The 21,540-nt window shown below is 39.2% G+C and overlaps 2 protein-coding genes across 3 annotated transcripts; both read right to left on the bottom strand.

The window, feature by feature from the left end:
- Positions 1-318: 318 nt before the first annotated feature.
- LOC102804176 (major facilitator superfamily domain-containing protein 6-like) lies at positions 319-10,401 on the bottom strand. 2 transcript variants are annotated; one of them, XM_078010531.2, is made up of 7 exons: positions 10,315-10,401; positions 6,247-7,179; positions 5,676-5,829; positions 4,371-4,527; positions 2,918-3,121; positions 1,174-1,409; positions 319-424 (listed from the first exon to the last, which is right to left on the bottom strand). In XM_078010531.2, the coding sequence occupies exons 2-7, from the start codon at positions 6,915-6,917 to the stop codon at positions 335-337; spliced, it is 1,512 nt and encodes a 503-aa protein (XP_077866657.2). In that variant the 5' UTR covers positions 6,918-7,179; positions 10,315-10,401; the 3' UTR covers positions 319-334. The 2 variants fall into 2 exon arrangements, with proteins under 2 accessions (XP_077866657.2, XP_085350394.1); XM_085494268.1 differs by lacking the exon at positions 10,315-10,401 and adding an exon at positions 8,053-8,177.
- Positions 10,402-12,499: 2,098 nt separating this feature from the next.
- LOC144355121 (caspase-3-like) lies at positions 12,500-21,320 on the bottom strand. The gene is made up of 4 exons (XM_078010528.2): positions 21,172-21,320; positions 18,577-19,064; positions 16,287-16,499; positions 12,500-15,325 (listed from the first exon to the last, which is right to left on the bottom strand). The coding sequence occupies exons 2-4, from the start codon at positions 19,004-19,006 to the stop codon at positions 14,751-14,753; spliced, it is 1,218 nt and encodes a 405-aa protein (XP_077866654.1). The 5' UTR covers positions 19,007-19,064; positions 21,172-21,320; the 3' UTR covers positions 12,500-14,750.
- Positions 21,321-21,540: the final 220 nt, after the last annotated feature.

Genomic DNA, 21,540 nt, shown 5'->3' with positions numbered 1-21,540 from the left:
ACAAATTTGCTTTCTGGATTAAAATTACAATGGATAACAAAAGATAGATTAACTTTGTAAATAACATAAACTATAGTGTCCCATGATTCTTTGGTGCAATCCCTGGGCTTGAAAGGTTCCCCTTTAAAATTATTAGCCTGACATATAGGTGTAAGTTGCGCCCTCGCCGGCCAAACTGCATCAGACCAGTGTTGGGATTGAAACACCGTGGATGGTGCAACTTACGCGACCTTGTCAGACTAGGATACATGTATGCGAGAGGGTGAACTGGGTTGCATTCACTCTCATTTTCTGCAAAATTAAAAAAAAACGATAGAGTATGTTCTTGGGCGGTTTAATCGAGTTGCTTTTTCACTACCTCTTCTTTTGTCAGTCCTTCAAGTTCATTGTAGCCATCCACAGTAGATTCAGCACTTGGACAACACTGAAAACAAGGACAATTTTCAAATTAATGTCTAATATACGTTTAATAAAAGTAGCCAGTCAAATAACAAAGGACGAAAATGGCCGCCGAGATCTCATTGAGTGCGAAAACAACGTGACTTGTTTTATGCCTCATCCCATTCTATCTCGCCCTCCGCTCTCTCCCAATCGATATATAACCGTCGTATTAGGAATAGAGAAGGGGTAAAAATAGAACTCCATTTGCAGGGGAGGGGTCACGTGATTCTCTCGCTCTCAACGAGATCTCCGCTGCCACTTGTGTCAAAGGTCAGATTCTGATTCAAATTGAACACAACGCAATACAACACAAATGTTGTGTGGGCGAAGGGGGGTAATTTCAACTCGAAACGCAAAGTGTAAAAATGAATGTAAAAATTAGACTGTCAATTTAACCTTTTTCGCGTGATCGCGAATAATAGCGTAACAGCGAAAGAAATCCTTAATTTTCTCGATCAATCTAAAAGGTTTTGAAAAAACAATTATTTCTTTTTGTAAAACAAAAAAAGAAGTCCCGACTTTTGCCAGTCTATCGCGTAATATACCGGAAAGCTCATCTCGGCGATTCCATTGGCATAAATAAGGGGGTTGGTGATTAGAAAGTGGGTGGAAAAAACAGTGCACTCGTTTTTTTATCTTTATTTTTAGGGGGCTATTGTGCAGAAAAAATCCAGATCACATTGTTGTCAATATTTCCGATTTTAGAGCCTAAAAGTGTAATACGAGTCGTACCTTTTGAATACAGAAGAACAGTCCTAAAACTACTATATTTATAACAGAGAATACGAAGAACGTGATGACAGCTCCGAACTCATCAACCAACACACCACCAAGCATATTACCAACTCCGCTGCCAAGACCCCAGTGGACTCCGTGTAGAATTCCCTGCATCGTGGCAAACGACTCACTCGGTACGATGAATGCCAAGTATGTCGACAATGACGTCCACACAGCAGCTCCTGTCAGACCTAGAATCCAACGAAAATGAAACACATTTTACAATACTTTTACAATTTCTTTGAACGAAATGATTTATTGGTACTGTACATATGCACAGTTGTACTTTGAGCTAATGGGTTTATTAGAGTTTTGTCGCTATTTGTAAATCTTATTACCATCACGTACCCAGAGAAATGGCTGGGTGTTTTGTGGTATGAAGCGACCAATTACATAAATGGCCGCCGAGATCTCATGGACAGCGAGAAAGCCACGCGAGTTGTCATTGCCCTCCCCAGTAGTGTTTCATTCTCTGTAGTCATTGCGCTCACTGTTACGTGTAATCGTGTTATTTGGAACAGTCGATACGATGGCAAATAATATAACGCAGTATGGTGGGAAATACAAGGGGCATGGTCCTATCGCTCTCAAGGAGTTCTTAGTGACCATTGGCGAATATGGTGCATGCGCAGTACTGGTAACTGGGAAAAGAGTTGGGCCCTTTGAACCCCATTCCCCCAAAACGAAGCTATGTCACGATCCCCAAACGTTGACCGGGCCAATCACAAACAAGAATAGACAATGAAGTTTCGGATTACCACCTCTCCTCCCCACGCTAACCACAGTCCCTCTATCACTGATAGAGGGATTGTGCGCTAACGAACGAATCTTTTGTCTTCTACTGACTTCCTGTTCCGGTCCGATTTTGAGAATATTACTGAGTAGGCCCTTGCCGACCGAACGGCATCAGACCTGTGTTCGATTCGGAGCACCGCGGAGGGCGTAACGCAGTAGTTTTCGAAGTCATTTAGAGTTGCGCGCTAGCGTTATTTAGACTCGCCATGGTCGAATTGACCGGGTACAGCGGAAATCGGAGTCAAATCCGACCAGAAATGTCCTCACAGGGGACATTCAAAAACCATAGGCGCGAACAGAAGTCACATTGAGGTCACAGGGTCAAATCGAGGTCACGAGGTCAAATAAAGAACAATAGGGGCCAGGGGACATAGGAACCGCCAAAGGAAAATGGAGGGCAGCCCAGGCATCAGACTGACTGATTTTAGTATTCAAGTTGACCATTCGACATATTATTGAGTGAGCAACTCATTCTGCTATCTTCTTTCCAATAGACCATTTTCCGTACACTGCGAGAATCACGCGTTATGCGTGAAATCGAACGTAAAAACAGGACAAACAAAGGTCATAGCGTCGTAGTGGCGTCAAACATCGCGTGGGATTCGACAAACGCGAAGTATTTTGGGGGACATTTCCATGCTTAATAATGTGCTGTCCACATTTGATGATAGGCAATTTCGATTAAGTAAGGGTATTCGGAAGCAATATTCCTCTGTCGAAGATCGGCCGGTCGGTGTGAGCTACGAAATAAGGAAATTCGAGTTCAAAATCAAATCGTTCGATTTTTGCGGCAGACGTTCGACGCGCGTCTTTCATGCATCTCGCGAGATCTCGCAGTTGTACGGAAAATCACCTATTGATGCACGAACTCCATATTTAAAGACAACGTACAGCTGTTACTTACCATGTAGTGCTTCCGCCGGAAGTACCCACCATGGATTTGTGACGAGTGCATAGATAAGAAATTTGAGAGCGTAGCACAACAGCCCCAGATACAAGATATTGACGTTTCCAATCGCCGTTAACAGCGGATGTGACAGAAAGAACAAAATAATCTGTGACACGGAAGACACAAAGCTGCATGTCCCCATAAGTAATTGCGATGCACCTGAAAGCATATAAGAAGAAAAAAAGTTAAAGCGGGAGGGTCGTCACCTGCGCACGCGTGGGAATTGAGTCCCAGGCGACGATAACAACACACGCTAAAATGTAAGGGCTCAATGGTTGACGCTTGTTTGTAAACAACGACACGCTATGGCCATCTGACGCATGCGCAGGTGACGACTCCCCCGCTTTAATTTGCATGTTTTACTGGCTGTTTTTAGCTCAGATATATAGCACATAAAGAATGCATCATTAGTTTTGTTGCTATGGGAGAAACTGGAAATCTTAGCCTATTTTATGAGCCTATTTCATTCCTCAATGATACACTGTAGTCGTAAATCAGACCAATCTAGAAGTACGACATTAGAAAGGCAATTGTTCTAACACGGGAGCTCACCTTTTATTACATGTTTCTCGGTCAATATCATCGGTAAACAAAAAAAACAAACAAACAGCTGAGTCAATGTTTTGAATGACTGTTGACTGCATAGCAACAGTGACATTGCCGATACAAGCTTTACTGATCACTAATTACCTTTTGGCATTACTTAGGCAGCCATATTTTGTTTTGCTTATTAGGCAGCCATGTTTTGTTTACTTATTAGGCAGCCATATTTTGTTTTGCTTCCTTGTCAGCCATATTTTGTTTTGCTTACTTAGACAGTCATATTTAATTTTGCTTACTTAGGCAGCCATATTTTGCTTAAAAGGCAGCCATATTTTGTTTTGATTACTAGGCAGCCATATTTTGTTTTGCTTACTTAGGCAGCCATATTTTGTTTTGATTAGTAGGCAGCCATATTTTGCGTAGTAGGCAGTCATATTTTGTTTTGATAACTAGGCAGCCATATTTTGCGTAGTAGGCAGCCATATTTTGTTTTGCTTCCTTGTCAGCCATATTTTGTTTTGCTTACTTAGACAGTCATATTTAATTTTGCTTACTTAGGCAGCCATATTTTGCTTAAAAGGCAGCCATATTTTGTTTTGATTACTAGGCAGCCATATTTTGTTTTGCTTACTTAGGCAGCCATATTTTGTTTTGATTACTAGGCAGCCATATTTTGTTTTGCTTACTTAGGCAGCCATATTTTGTTTTGATTACTAGGCAGTCATATTTTGTTTTGATAACTAGGCAGCCATATTTTGCGTAGTAGGCAGTCATATTTTTTGTCATTACTAGACAGCAATATTTGGCGTAGCAGGCAGCCATATTGTGTTTTGATTACTAGGCAACAATATTTTGTTTTACTTACCAAGATTCTCCAAGTGCCAAAAAATGAATCCATAGACAACCCCGTTGCAAATACCTACAAAGCAGCCTACTGCTAGAACTGAGAAATATTGTATTTTACTCAATAACTTGATCAAAGATGCTAGACTGTGCTTCGAAGATTCATCGTTATCATCATCCTGTAATAAAATTTAGAATTTTTTTTCTAAAAATAAAAATACAATATTCTCATTCGCCATCTTTACGTGTGAGCAATAGAATATTCAAGGGCTCATCTTAAATCCAATGCCATTGTCAAATGTCATAGTTAATGTTCCACTGCGATTGCTTGATTCGTAGCCAATGCCGATATACATGATGTAATTCATGAAGCAATGCACGTGACGAGAATGGGTGCATGACGCAGCTGACCTAAGTGACGTGTGAATCGTTGCTTTACCAATCAGCGCGATGCCATTACGTCACGTGAACATTACGTCATGGCATTGCATCATGTGTTACTTTGTAGATTTTCATATAAAATATAAATATATTATGTAAATTGTCACTTATGAATCGCAAGACAAGAGGATACAAGCCCAATAACATCAATATTTTTTCCCTAATTTGCTTGGCAATAATGATTCCCGTGCTATGTTTTGCATAAACACGTTACAACGCGAATTAATGGATTCAAATTTAAATCTTGTTTGAACAGATATGTTTGCTGGACACAATTTCCCTTAATTTACGATAAACAATAGTGGCAATGTCAGTTTGCTATAATTTCATATTGACAACATAATTGCCGAGTTTGGAGAACATGTTTTTCAATGAAGTACTAGTATTTGCAATCAAATAGCAACAAATTGTGCTTTATGCTGGCTAATCTATTTTCTTAATAAAAAGCTGATTTTTACGAAAACTAATTAAAACCATGAGGTACAAAGAAAGAAGCCAAATAAAAATGGCGCCTTGGTCCTGAATGCATATGATGGAAATGGATGCTCAAATTTAAAAGGCGGTAGTCGTCGCGCCATGCATGCGCGAGATATGGGTCTCATATAAACAAAGATGGCGATTTTGACTGCTGTGCACACCTGCTAGTACAAACTGAGAGGTTACTAAGTTTTAATTAAGTATTTTGTTTTGGTGTTTGGGAGGTATCGAAGGAGTCGCCGAAGGTAATTAGTGAAAGAGACGCGCATTGGATTGTGGGAAAAGCAATGTTTATCAACACAAATGTCGCACATGTGCGGCACGACTAGCGCCCTTTAAATTGAATTCTCACGTTACACAGAGATTGTTCAAACTTTTACAAAGTAAACCGTAATACTGGGACACTCACCTTGAATTTTAATCTGACTGCCACAATAAAAGCGCCTATCATTAATGCAGCAAAACAGTAGAAAGCCACACGATAATCGCTGAAAACCAACTCGATACCACACTTTATGGTAGTGTGTCTAGTTAAATTAACCAGTGCACCGACAGCAAACGATCTAGAAATATGGAGAGTGTTATTTTATTGAAAGCAATGTAACAAACAGTACAAACTCTTTAGACGCCTTTCTATAAATCGTGCCCTCTACGACGAAGCGTTTCTATGACGTCACATGAAGTACACGTGACAACTGTGTATGTTTGTTTGTTAGAATAAAATACATGCCTCTCAAATATATGAATCGAATGACGTAATGCTGTGTAACGTCATACGTGACTGATGCTATTACCAAGAAAATTATAGCAGGGGAGTCGTCACCTGCGCATGCGTCAAATGGCCATAGCGTGTCATTGTTTACAAACAAGCGTCTACCCATAAGCCTTTGCGTTTTTAGCGTGTGTTGTTATCGTCGCTTGGGACTCAATTCCCGCGCTTGCGCAGGTGACGACCCTCCCGCTTTAAGTAGGCTCCTTACGCTGTTCCCCATCCTATGGCACCCCAGACGATCTGGTGACCGTATTTATCCATATTGCCCCCACCTAGATTGTTGAGAGTGGCTGTGTCCGCCAAGGCTGACGTAGGCGATTGCATGAACTCTCCCGCCATGGTAAGCGTCATTAGAAGCAGAAACAAATTCAGCAGACTGTTGTGATCGTACAACCAACTTCGATCCTCTTCGTTTGTCATCACCTCAATCTCGGACACGATCTCGTCGCTAAAATTGCGATCGGCGGACCTCGCGAATATGTTTTTGCGTCCTTTAGATAAATCACGTGACTTTCCGGCGTTGTTCAGTGTCGGTGCATGTAAATAAATCTCAACAGAACTCCTGAAGTTCATCCGAGCGAGATCAGTGGTGGAGCGAGACCTCGTTCTTCGGCGAGACATCTCTACGTTGATGGCTGTGGAGCCGTTAGTTTCGTTCAAATATTGCCCAACTACGTTCGCAGCAACGGGACATTCACCTTCCTTGGCCGGTGGCACAAACCCCAATACTAAAATCATTGTGATCCAACCACAGAGCGAAAACATTAACATGAGTTTTCGTATTCGGTATTTGTCGGCGATGGCGCCCCATAGTGGACCACTTAGGAAACCTATGAACGGTCGAATGCCACCCACTAACCCAAGACGCAACGGATCCATGCCAAGCTGTTTATACTAGATAGTTAAATACGGTAATACAGCACCGAGTCCGCCAAAGAAGAAAAAATAAAACAATTTTGAGTTCAATAAAATTGGGTCAATTTTACAGTCATATATTTTGTTTTTTCTTGACCCTGACTCGTCAGTGGCGTCGCTTGCCTCGTTTGCGTCCGCGTCATGATATTCAGCAACTGACGTCATTTCCATCTTCTCACTCATTATGTCTTCAGATCGTTTCAACCGTTTGAGAGTCAACTGAAAGCTGTAAAAAGCAAACATTGTTAGTTATAGTTAGCTGTTGTTATGATTCCGTAGTTGGTTACTGCTAGAGTAAAGTAGCTTGACGTAGATAGGATAACATACTCTGTAACGCACCAATAAAGTCCTACTGTGGCACCCCTGGTACCACACCGACATTACAATTATCAATAACATAATGAGAATTCTCACTAAGTTGTCCTCATATTTTCTATTACTCACAATACAATACAATACAATGCAATATTTTTCTAACTGTGCGTTGTTGACTCCCAAATGAGAACAAGGCAGAAACGGGTTTATCTGTCGGAGAACGAGGATTAACCACTTATGTTGATGATTATTTTCTCTGAATTTAGCATAAATTAGCATAATTTCTATTTCACTTTACTGTGAGCAAGCATTCATAAAAAGAACTCATGTAAACATTATTTTGAAAAAAAAACAACCATTATTTAATTTATCACTATTTTAAACACCCAGGCCTTCAGGTGCAAGCGACATTAAAACATAGCCATTCAGCGTTTCTTTATGTTTGGCCCTAACAAACAGTAAGTTTGTATGTGCATTGGAGACAGACACGATACATTGGACCGGCGGATATACGTCCACATCCAACATGGCGCCTTTCTCCAAACTACTAATGCCGCGAAAGAGCAGTGTGCACTGCTGGATGCCGGATAGCCGACCATATGGTGGTCGACATCGCCACCCAAATCTCTCTGGCGCAAAATTATTTGGGGACAATTTTATTTTACGTGTCTGAATACATACTTAGTCCAATGCAATGGTGTTATGTGTCACCTGATCGTAGCGTTACGTCGAAAGTATTGTGGGTATTGAAGCTCAAAATGGCGGAATAAAAAGATAAATCTACCGTGAAATCCCGTGTGAAAGCTCTCTTGTAGTTCATCGCCATGAAAAGGGTCGATAGTTTGTTGTGAAAACCAATAAAGCAGTGAGAGAAGGGAGCCCGAGTGTCAATACTAACTATTTTTCCCAAACGACAATAATCACACAATCGCGTAACCCGAGTTGAGTGTCAGCTGTTATTATAGGGGTTGACCATTAGAAAGTCTGCAGAGTGGAATTTGTAAAAATTAAAATTTACGTGGAAATTTACAGAAAAATAGCTAAAGGCAGATGCAGTGAAAAACACTAATTCAAAAATAGAGTTTCCAATTTCTTATTGTCTATTTCATAATGCGTACTGCAGAAACTCCGTGACCCTTCCCAATCATGATGTCAAACAAAATAAGACGACGTCTCGACCACGAGAGTACTATTCGAACTGTAAACCTATGTTTTACACAAATGACTTATATTTGAGGTGGCTCAAAACAGTTTCACGAAAGTTTTTGTAATGTTTCTATATTTACTCAATAGATTGTTTATTGCTATTTTTGACAAGGTCATACGTGAAAAGTCGCCATCTTTATGGGTACGTACCTAATTTAATAAACGTCACGATAATATTCCGATATTTATATTCCAGAATTGTAAGGCTAATGGAGAAAAATAAAACACACACCTTTGCATTTTTTTTGAACTCGAGGTAATGAAACAGTGTCTGAAGCTACCTTTTGAATATTAAATAATAAAAAAAAAACGGGGGAGGGTAACCTACTTGTAAAGAGAAGACAATTTCAAATATTTGGGCAATAGGCAATATTTCGAACCAACAATGTTCAGGATACTGTATCAATGATCAACCCCAAACAAATATTCTTTGCAGTATGGCCATAATTTTTGGTTCGTTGAACCGTGATTCGTGATTACCATAACCTTCGCAGCGCAGGGCTCCCTAAGCACGCGAGCTTTCATACTGAATAGTACTAGTAAATAGCGGCAGATAAACTGAACAGCGAAAAAGACCACATCGTAATAAGGGATTTTCCGTTCAACTGCGAGATCTTGAGTATTGTGTGAAAGACGTAGACCGAACGTCTGCCGCACAAATCGAACGATTTGATTTTGAACTCGAATTTCTTTTTCAATAGCTCAAATTCGAAAAGCCAGTCTTTGACAGGTGAATATTGCGTTTGAATTCCCTAACTATATTGAAGTTGACCATCATCAAATGTGGACAGCACATAATTAAGCATTAAAATATCCCCGAAATACTTTCGCGTTTGTCGAATCCCACGCGATATTTGACGCCACTACGACGCTATGACCTTTGTTTATCCTGTATTTACGTTTGTTATCACGCATAACGCGGAATCTCGCGATGAACAGAAAATTGCCTATTCCAAATCATGGTGAATTGCAGAATAGACAGTTTTTACCGAATCGAACTGAACTCACAAATCTCGTTAGCTTGTGTAACCTAAAATGTCGGGTAGTCCTGTTGGTAGTGGTTGCCCAGGGAAAAATTACTTTCAGTAAATCAGTTATAACGTGTGCATGTATGGGTCGCTCATTTTAAAAGCAATAATGTTTGGGCATATTAAGGCAATATATGGGCAGGCCATGTTTGGTGTGTTTAAAAAGTGTAGCGGTGATGCGCCTAGACAGACAACAAAGGTTAACAGTTGCATTTTACCTGAAACAAGTGCACGCATAATACATCGATGCACTACCGATATAATACGAATAATATCAGGGTTGTAATTTATCAAAGAGCGATCTAGAATTATTGTTGCTACACGCTGTAACAGTATGCAGCGACTGTGTTTGAATTCAACTGTGACAAACCGGTGGCGGCGTCACCGGCGGTTGGGGGGTGTGATTTGAGGGGCGGATGCCCAATTGTAAAAATGATGGGGGTCGCCCCTCCAAAATTAAGCTGAAACCCTTCGTGTCAGCAACATTTGCCCCTCAAAATGCAGAAAATAGCGTTTCAGAGGGTTTACTATTTCACAATTTTGTAGGGGGGAGCATGCCTCGGTCGCACTCTCGGCGTAAGGTTGGTGAGCAGATCCCCCCCCCCCCGTGCAAAATTACGTGTCGCCGCCGTTGCAAACCTTAGCCAAAAGTATCCACATTAAACTGAAATAACGGTGTTCAATATTGCGACTGACTACTAGTGGAAAATGATCGATAAGTGGGAAAAGGGAGTGCTAACCATATCGACAAATTGATCTGCCTTCACAGAGTCGACGTATATCTGTATCCCGGCCATAATATTCTTACTTACCTGTCTTGGTGGTGGATGTTATTTCGTAGCGTACATAGTGATGGGTACCATGTCTAATGATATTATCGGTGAGGCCCAGTGTAATTGTGATCTGAAATACGTTTTAATGCCACCATAACAAAAGCGCGTATGGTGGACAAATGTATTATTTATTATGTTTCGAGGTGTTAATTTTTTGCTGTTGTAATAATCCTTGTGAGTAGGGTAATTCTCAGACAACTGACGATTGAAGAGGTGATTATTTGACATCCGAAATGTAATGGTATTGCGATTGGTTTACGTAATGTGGACTTGCAGTCCTAAGTGATCTGAGTCAAAGCGTTCTAATATTATACGCAAACACAAATATTCCGGAACCTGACTAACGTTGGATGACGTGAAAGCCATAAAAAACACTCACCCTGGACTTACGACTTGGAATTTTCCTGTTATATCCACGTTTGTGCTTGTATCCACAACTCGTTTTGAAATTGTAGTCGCGCGAAACAAATGAAAAAATCTCAGCAACCTTTATTCAAATTAGCTAGGGAACCGGCCGTTACGGATTTGGAGATACATGTATGACAATAGAGAACAGGCACATCCCGACATAAGGTCACATGACAGTCTGTCGTACGTGGTCAGGTGTCTGCTCAAATGATTCGCGTTCATCCGTCGGTAACTAATACCGCTTTATAGTATACTACAGCCGATTTTTTTGATTCCGACTGAGACATATGTTGGCTGGCTGACGGGGTCGCCATACTTATATATTGATGTTGTTGTTCCCTTGGCAGCCGGAATATGGAAATATAATAAATCCCTGTCATCATAGTAGAGAGTAACCCACAAACTAGGTCAATAGTTAAATGTCGGTGGTCGCCGCGCTACGCATGCGCGAGATATTGGTCTCATATAAACAAAGATGGCGACTTTGACTGTTGCGCAGACCAATGAGTACAAACCGAGACGTCACAAAGCTTTTAACTAGTTCATTTCATTGGTGATTGGAAGGTATTGAAGGAGTCGCAGGCGGTAATTAGTACACGTCACACCAAGGTCAAAACTCACACTGACTTGCGTTAGACGAGCGCATTGCATTATGGGAAATTTAGTTTTTTCAAAAAAGTTTTTCAATACTAATGTTGCACGGTGTCAGGACCACCACCCTTTAAATGTTATCTTATGCACAGTTGAATTATAGTTTGTGTTCTCTTGAGTGTGTTCTCTAGTATCAATATTAAATGATTATTTTGGGATGAATAATGAATACATTAGAAGATATCTCATGAGTGACTCTACAATACAATATCAGATTAAAATATTACAGCTAGTAATGCCTCAATTGCATGGTTTTGGTGATCGGATAGGCTTTTTATCTTGAAAAACTGCGTTATCTGCTCTGCTTGGGTCGCCATTTAAAAAAAAAACGCTCTTCTGTAAATTGATACAAGATAGCTGATTGGCTGATTATTTTTGTCGCATATCCCCTTCTTGTCGTTAGGGGCGCCTATTAAATACACACTGCAGTGGTTCAATCTGCCAAGGGTTACTAGTAGTTTGGAGGGGTGACCCGAACAAACGTTCCTTGGCTGGCGAAGATGGTGCCTGGCTGACATATGGCGACAGTTTTAAAATATAATTGCAAACATTTGCGCTATAATAAACATCACGCAGTGCTTATCGGAGAAACAATCATAATATTATTACTTACTTACCTAATACTAAAACGGGAGGGTCAAAACTTCCGGGCAATATAAGGATATTGACTTAAAAAAAATTGGGGGTCACCAGGTCAATTTTCAAGAAAATAATGGTTGTATTTTTAAATTAGTGGACAGTGAATTTGTCAGTATTATATTTTTTTATTTTTATTTTGCCATATCTCAAATTGTAGGATGACGTAGGCCGAACAAATCTAATATTTCATTGTGCCATGAGATAATCGCTCCATGATTCATTGCACGTAATAAACCAATGAACATTGTCAACCTTTTAAGAAAATAGGTAGTAGGCTTCTACCTTAAGCAATGTTTTGCGGCGATATTTCTTAGAAATACTTTGGGTTGACGCACACGGAATGAGGAAGCTTTCAAACGCACGCAAAACGCGAGAGTTCGCTTCTCGTGAGTTCTCCGTCGCATATCACCGTACATGGTTAGTACTGTTGCACACTTTTATCTTATAAATTCATACACGTGACATATTTCATCCGACTACATTGAATTTAATAAAAAAAAATAATTACACCAAATGCTATACTGTATTTTGTATAATCGTACAATTTATATAAAACAAATCTGCCATACAAAGCACATTCCCACAATAGACACGTTTCGAGTTTCACCTTTACCTTAGAAACTTGCGCGCCCTGGTGTAAAAACGTTCCAATTTTAGCCACGTAATGGGGTTAATATCGCCTCATAAACGTTCAATAACTCATCAGAAAGCCGGGAACCAGATAACGCAAGCTAGAAATTTACCCCCCCCCCCATTCTCTCACAGAAACCGGACGAGGGCGCTTTAACTCGAAACTCATCTATTGTAGATTTCATTACATTAAATTTGATTAAAAAAACAAACAAAATAAATAAATACATATACATTGAAAGACTTGCTTGAGTATATTATTATTATTTTTTATATAACATTGTCGTGAAAACAAAAAATTCTCAAAGACAAAGATCTCTGACAAGTTCGGGTAGTAAGAATTTTCTTTTCAATAAAAGAAATATGGTTAGCACAGGAAAGGTTGTTGTTAATAGTGACCCAAAGTAACTTCCCAGAAGATACCTCGCCATTATTTACCAAGTTGAAATGGTTAATATAATCTATACGCTGTCACATTTGAAAAGTGGCAACATACATGGGGATTATACATATTTTGTTATCAAAATATTTACAATTTTGAAATCTCGATTAAGATGAATCGATATATCAGCTATATGTTTAGCACAATCAATGTGGTGTCGTCTGCAAAGGATACATATGAGGAATTAAAAATGGCGAGTCGTGGGCCTACACCAACAACACCAAACATCTCCTTAAATGTATGGCTAATGAAATGTGTATGCCTGGGTAAATCAATCTTGGTAGCACTAATCAACTAAAAGTGAAGAATTTTTTTTCTTCTGATTATTTTTACACATTTCCATCATTATATGAATGACTATAATGTAAGACATTTTAATGCCATTGCATATATTTTTAGGTAACCCCTTTTCGGGTTACAATATCTTTAAAACAGTGATTAATACAGAAAAAAAAAACATTGCTTACATTATATATTATAAAATATAAAATAGAAGATATGTGTACAAACAATCAGAGTATTTAATTTACTTGTAGTTGACAAGTGGTCAAAAGATTGATTCTGTTCTTATTTGCAAGAGGATTATAATGATTCGCACTCACCGAAATATAAAATAAAATCCGTAGTTATACAGATTCAATCACAAACTACAAGTACATGCATAACACAACAAGTTAGCATAAATATTCAAAAAAAATAACAAGTTTAAACTTGAACTTGTAAATTTGAAACGCTACTATTCCCCCAGTATTGATAAATGTCATCTCCCACCAACCCCGGCACACACAATCATACTGACAGATTACTTTACTTAGAACATCAAATGTCAGTAAGTATGCCGGTTCCAATTCGATTTTGATGTTGATACTTGGATGACGTCAGTCGTGTTTAAAACACGTGATAACAACTTATCGAATTAACCTTCATTTCAATCAGAGTCGAAAAGATTTATATAATAAACATCACAATAAGTTTAATTTTATATTTAAAGATTTAAAACACATTATTCACCTACTAGTATAGTATCCAACAAAAGCGCCCCCTAGCGACGAATAACGTCAGTTACATAGTTGAATATGAGAATCACATTAGCTGCGCAGCTATAGTTTTTGATCTATAGTTCACTGTTTTAGATAATCGTACATCAACAAAGAAATATTTACTCTGCTCTAAATGACGAACGACTGCTGACACAATTACGTCACATAGAAGTGCTTCACAACTAGAGGACGCAACAGAGAAAAATTATAATAGGGAATTGTTTTATTGCAGATCGGCGTAGAAAGGACGCCAACCTGCAGCGTCAATGGCCTGACTGGCTACGAATGAGACATTAGATTGTATTAAGACCCACTATTCGTCTCTATCAATAGTATAAATAAGATCAATTGATATTGCATTAGATCTTTAATGCAAATGGCCGCCTATACATCCCATTGAGAAAGCCACAAGACTTGTTTTTGCCCCACAAACATTGTTCCGTTCTCTCCCGCTGTTAATAGATCAATGAAACAGTTGATGTAGTGACGAGAGAAAATAAAACATTATATGAGAGGCAAAAACTTGAGTTCTTTTGGGAATGAGATCTCGGCGACCATTTATGTCTAAGGAATATTCATAAACACTAGTAAGCCCCTAAAACCCTTCACAGGTAAAGTTTCTTTACGAGGCTGCTGAAGAATGGTGTGCAGGAGGTGTACCCAAGTCGCTTAGCAACCTGACTGTGTACCTCTGAGAGAACATGCTGAAAATCACGTTCCTCTGAAGAGGTGCTCAACATGTCGACTATTTGCGTGATATAAAACGTTCCATTCTCGGCATCTCTCAATGCTCCACACCCGGAGGTTGACAGGCTGATACAGAAATCAGGTTCGTTCGGAATAATGGCTGCTACACTGCCACCCGCTTCCACTCTGGAGGGTTGCGTCGCATCCCTGCCCTGGCACGCCTGGATGAAGAACAATTTGGGTTTTCCAGCTAAAGTGGGGCATTCAGCTGCTTTGAAGCATCTGGTGATGTCTTCAATGTGAATAGATTTCCCATCAACACCGACGACCTCATCTCCTCTACCATGTGAGAGTATGCACACTGCGATACAAGAGGCTTTGTGGTGTTCCTGTCGACTCAGGCATCTTAAGGCTGTTGTGATTTCATCAGCAGTCATATCTCGATAGATATGCACTGTTAAACCCAGACTTTCAAATAAATCCTCAATTTTTTCTACAGGGATAAATAGAGGGAAGAGTAAATAAAATAATGCGATGAGTGAAAACTGACTTTTATTGGAACCAGCCACACAAACCATAACAGTAATAAATCAATACAACGTTCCAACTTCTGTCGTAGATCCTACAGAAGAAGGAATGAAAATATAACATTGTATATGATCTATGGAGAACAGGAACTATTCAACCACGATGTCAATTTTCTGTGTGACTTGTCTCAACATTTGCTGTAGCCATAGCTTTATGATTTGCATTTACTTAGGAAAAAAAGGTTATCATGAATGTTATTAAATTCATGAATACGCTTATTCTGATATCCAATGATGTCAAATGTTTGTCTTTACTTTTTATGCTAATGTGCGGTGACTGGTGTAATTTTAAGGAGGTGCAATACTTTGTGTATGATGGTCAACAACAGATTTGTTGTACATCATATAACTGAAAAAGTTTCAATGATATAGATATTTGTCAGCCACATAGGATACACAAGTTTTTCCCGTGCCAGAGTGGCAAGTTATCAAATTCCCATCTGCTGTATGCTGTAGATATGTTTAGTCTGCAAGGTAATTGTAGGCGAGTGCCTGTGAGGTGAGTTTGCAAGAACATTAGAATCTGCCATAGAAAATGATAGACTGCTATGTACTTGTAGTCTTACTTAAGTAGATGTAGTCTGCCAGACTATTGTTGTCTGCCATACATATTTACCATACATATCCCAAAATGTTATTGTAGTCTGCAATGTGTTTGTAGTCTGCAAGGTATTTGTATCATTCATGGAGATTTTAGGTACTTGTAGCCTGCCATATGCAATCCTTGTTTGCACGGTAATTGTAGTCTGCTATGGGAAATTTTAGTTTACATGGTAACTGTAGTCCATGAGTAACTTGTAGTTTTCTACTTGTCTTCTGCTAAGTAGCTGCAGTCAGCGAGGTAATTGCAATGAACGCTTAACTTACTTTCATCAATCTCTGTTCCATCTCTACTAGGAAGCGTTTGAAATTTGTTATTATTGATAATAATTGCTTGACCCTTTGACGTATGGCCCATCGGATATCTCTCCATTATCTCCACACTCATTTTCCTTTCAACTACCTCATCATCTTCATCTGAAAGGTCGTCCCCAATTGTCATCTTGGGTTTCAGTTTCTCAGGTTTGCTCTGGTCGATATCTGCAGTTACCAATGATACATTGTGGGGTTCATTTTGTGATTGTATGTCATGAAAGGTTAATTATGTGGTACATTTTACACTCGGGACTTTAAATTGCGTGTTTCATATCTGGTTTTAAAGGGTAGTGGTAATCATGCCGCGTCCTTTATAGGACTCATGGCAACATACATGACACATGTAAAATACACTGTTTACATGAAATTGGAACATGCGCTGTGCAACAACCACTGCCCTTTAAAAAGCTATGTTTTGGAAACATATTCAAATCAGAAAATGCTTTTAATGGAAGAACATCGGCGTTGTGGGCCATTATTTTTTAGTCTAAAATCAACGAAGATGTTGCCACCATTTTGTTCTGTGGATATAAAATATGAAGAATTCAGAGTGACAGCCGAGTTTAACTTCAGAGGAAGTGTTAATTATTCACTGCTACAGCTGATTTCGTCTGTTTTTTTCCTGATAGGACACGTTTTATACAATAATTTCAACGTAGTTACACTGCTCACATGTTCATGAATAAGACTTCACCCTTCTTCAGTGTCCGTATGTAATGGCAATTAGAAAAATCGCCGACGATTATCACTATAAGCTAATATGCATGCATCTGAAGGGATTTCTTAGAATGCTTGTTATAAAAGACAGTGTAACACTGTTTAATAGCGTAGTAGCAGCAATTATAAATTATATGGTAATACCGGTCCGCTCAGTGTGTGTTTGTAAATGCAGGTTCAAACAAGATTTGTGTTGGGGGTTTAGATATTTTTTCTATTTTTTCTATTTTTTTTCAAGTTATTTCAGAAATTTTCTCATTTATTTTTTACTGATCATTTATCATCCGATCAATAATTGACCTGAACTTACTGATCTAAGAACCCACTCATTGCAGCTTGCAGCTATACTTCCGTCAGCATTTTATTTGTTCTGACTGCGTAGTTTATTATATTTTAAATATCTTTCCGGGTGAATACACTCGAAAAGCATTGAACACAAAGAAGTAGTGGTAGAATATGTTTTAGTATAAACAATGGTGATTAAGTGACGTCACAGCGAGATTTTACGAGGTACTTCTCTGTTGTATAGTTCTTTAGGTAATAACTTATTCAGCAACATACTATGTCCTTTGACAACACAACGATAAACTGTTGCCCTTTCGACATTGTGAAAATCTTTCGTTTTGAGCGAAAAAATGAAAACAACTGAATTTTACAGGAAAATTAAAAAAATATATTAAGAATAATTCAGAACGAAATGTATTCCAAGTGCACGCCAATGATAATTTTCATAATTACCGATTACATAAAAATATTACAGAAAAAAGATAAAATGCGTTTTATTTGTCTTTAAATATGAATAAAGGAAGTAGAATAAAATTACAAACCTATTGTAGTTTGTTGTGTTCAACAACTCATCTAGGAACAATAACATTAATATGATTTTACTTGGTAAAAAATACTGTATTTTTAAGTATAAAAACGAAAAAAATCACAGATTCTGAAAATGAAGGGGAAGTCTTTATCTTAGTGTTTAAAGGCCGGTGGTAGTCACGCCGCTCATGTGCGACATTCGAGTTGATATATAAAAATTGAATTTCCCACAATCCAATGCGTTCTCGTATGACGACTACACCCCTCAAAGCGAAATAAGTAAAATGAGCATCAAAATTGTTGCAAATTTTAAATCTTTATTTTGAAATAAATTAGTTACTCAGTCTCTAAGTCATTATGCTTTAAAGTGGAGGTGTCGTCACCTGCGCATGCGGCAGATGGCTATAGCTATTCGTTGTTTGTAAACAATCGTCTACCCAGAATCCATTGCCTTTTATAGCGTGCGTTGTTATCGTCGCTTAGAACTCAATTCTCGCGCGTGCGCAGTTGTCTGGTCGTGAGATGATGTGTTTTTTATTTTTTTATTTTATAGAATTTAATAAGGTTAACATCAGTTTACTTGCTAATTTAAATTGGAACATGCAAAATTATCTAAAATGTGACCTGCCAGTCATAGCGATCCTCTGTAGCCGCAGAGGGCGTCATTTTATTTTAATTATAATAAAAAGGTGTAATTCACATATGTGCTAACCTGGCATATCGGGAAAGATTTCCATCCATAATCTTCGTACTTTCATTTTATCCTCCCAAATGCCGACGCCTCTATCCAACAAACCAGGAATGGAATCACAGTAAAACTCTTCCAGGTTGACCAGATTGACCAATGAGCTTGGCAACGACCTCAGTGGATTACCCAGTACGCCCAGCGACCTCAGCGTTGTCAGCTCGCCGATGCATTCCGGCAGTGCTGATAGACGGTTACCATTCAATCCGAGTAGAACTATTCGGTCAAAACATCTGATTGTTTCGGGCAACTGACGTATTCTGTTACCACTTAGTAAGACCACTCTTGCATGGCGATATTTCTGCAGAATATCATTCGGGAATTCCGTAAGTCCGCAGTTTTCACCATCGTATTCTTGCGTCACTTCCGTCCATTCCGGCTTGTTCCTGTCACTCATTGTAAAGCGTCGGTCTACTTGAACCACAGACAGAAATATTCTTCTTCGCGAATATTATCTAGTAAATAAAAATAATAAAACACAAAGAACACATAAAGTTGTGACGCAATAATAACTTGATATGTACCAACAAAAAAAACACACAAAAAGATCAATAGTTTTGCTTACTTTCAAATGATTATCTCCGACTGGGTATGTTATTTCAACTTTAGCTTAGGTAAGAACAGATTAGACCGTTTGTTGTCTATACGGAACAGGGCGGGGTGGATAAAGCACACACAACTGTAGATCAACATGCGGAAGACGCATGCAGAAAATGCAAGTTCATGAACATATAATACAACCACAAACCAAAATAAATAGACAATATATTACAAAATATGGACAAATCATTGAAATAATACATGAACACAATGTATACAAGCGAACCCGGCACCAAATGTACAAGTGAATCCGGTACCGAAACGAACTCGGTACCCAAATGTACAGTGAACCCGGCACCAAAACAGAACTCTTCAGTGTTCAATACTTTATTTTATCTCCGTGGCTGTTTTTAACGATATGCATGCTATTATTACTGTTCGGAATGTGTCAACAGAAATGACCGGGGGACAGCCGGGTGGACAGTAAGGCGGAATATTCTACAAAGCTAATCATAACTAGTGGACAAATTACGTTAATCAGTGCCGAGTTTGTTTTGGGCCGTGTTCTCATGTATTCTAATCAACAGGTGCCAGATATTTTGAATACTAGTCGTCCTGCTGGACATATTGCACCGGTCATATATCACTCTAAATCATATAGTTTGGAAAAAAAACGTTTTATGTTAGAAACCTGGGGTCTACATCAAACAAGTAGTCTTCATTCCGTCTGGAGACAACGCACACAGTACAATAAATTGTTAAACAACAAGGTCGCAGGAGTGACACACGCACACAGTAGTGGAGTCATTGTCACGTCTGTGTGAATTCCATTCAGGGTGAGTCTTGTATTTTGTTTAATGGTGAATCACGTGGTCCAGGCCGAAATGTCATGTTTCTGAAAATGCATTGCTCATTTCCAATTACTGGGGCAGCCGAGGTCAAGTCTGATTGTCTATTGTATATGATGTCACTCATTCTGTGTAATGGTAGCGTTCTGATCTATATAATGTATTCTTTTTGTCTGTCGCTCCTACAACACCTAGTACGGGACTCCGGAGTGATGCTACGTACTAACTATCTGCAAAGTAAAAGTTAGTTACTGTATGCCTTTAGCTCCGCCTGCGATAAGGGACACTACAACAGGTATTCTCACAGAGTGCCGGGCGTCACATAAGGGTCTCCGCCGTTGGGTTGAATTCTTCCAGTGTATATGGGCTGTATAACGTTAATGGTATCCAATATCCAATGAGTCACTCCTCCCATAGGGCAGTGACGCGTACGTACTTGGTATCGGCTTTCTATGTTTGCCGATCTTTTTTTGTTGGAGCCAGGATATCAAATTGATCCAAAATGAGTCAGTCCTGACTGAACAAAATTCGCCCGACGTCTATGCCTTTTAAACCACTCCTTCCGTCAGACCAATTCTAACTCGCAAGTCGTTTCTATATGATAGGGGAGACATTAATCACTCTGACCCAGTTACTAGTCTGGCACACTCGCACTCATCAATTATACATTGTAACTCGGAACGCGGTCTAGTAAAGTTCGTTCTCAGTTCACCGCCACTGCCTTACATATTAAATCTACCCACAACGTTCCCCCCGTTTTATACATGAACCTATTTTGGCATGGGTTTCACAACCAATAAATTATTCAAATCTACTAAATGGTAGTTTGCCACATTTACTGTGGGTCGTAAATAGTTCTAATATTGGCGACATGTTCCAGGCATATGACTGCGCAATCATGGGGGAGGGGCGACATATGCTAAGTGAATGTGATTATTATTGTCTTAAAAGCGTTTGCCCTGAGAAGTAACATCTGAATGTTTGTCGAGTTTGTCGCATTGTATGCTTCACACGTTAGACACCGATGTGCCTGTGTGACCATGCGTTACCAATCATATAGGTGTCCGTATTTGGGGTGCGCAACTACAGCGACTGAGTGTTTACAGGACTGAAACCTTAGATCACGTATGTACAAAGTGTGCGGCTTTTCCTTGTATATAATAGCCAAACTTACCCCGAGAATGGTAGCAAAGACTGCGTTGAACTATCTTTAGAGGCACCTTCACGTAAGTTGTGCGCAACTACCCACGTCCTCGATCAAAATAGAACAGGGAGACCGCCCAACGCTATTCAGCAGCCTTAGCGGACACACTGACTGTACTGGACTATAAAGCAAAACATTGGATTTGGGGTCACTGACCCGTCATCTATAATAATAGCACAGCTTCATCGATCTCTTAAAGGTGGTGTGCCACTTCCCCGTTTTTTGACGTGTGCGCATGTTTTTAGCGCATATACTTGCCGTATGCTTACTGAGTATCAGTATTTGTCAAGTAGATGAAATGTTTTCAGGACATATTGTTTTATAGAACCTGTTTAATAT

The sequence above is a fragment of the Saccoglossus kowalevskii genome, chromosome 20 (genome assembly GCF_978046115.1).
Source record: "Saccoglossus kowalevskii chromosome 20, keSacKowa6.1, whole genome shotgun sequence".
Taxonomy (NCBI): Eukaryota; Metazoa; Hemichordata; class Enteropneusta; family Harrimaniidae; genus Saccoglossus; species Saccoglossus kowalevskii.
Note: the sequence above shows the minus strand (reverse complement) of the source record. Positions and strands in the feature narration are given on the sequence as shown.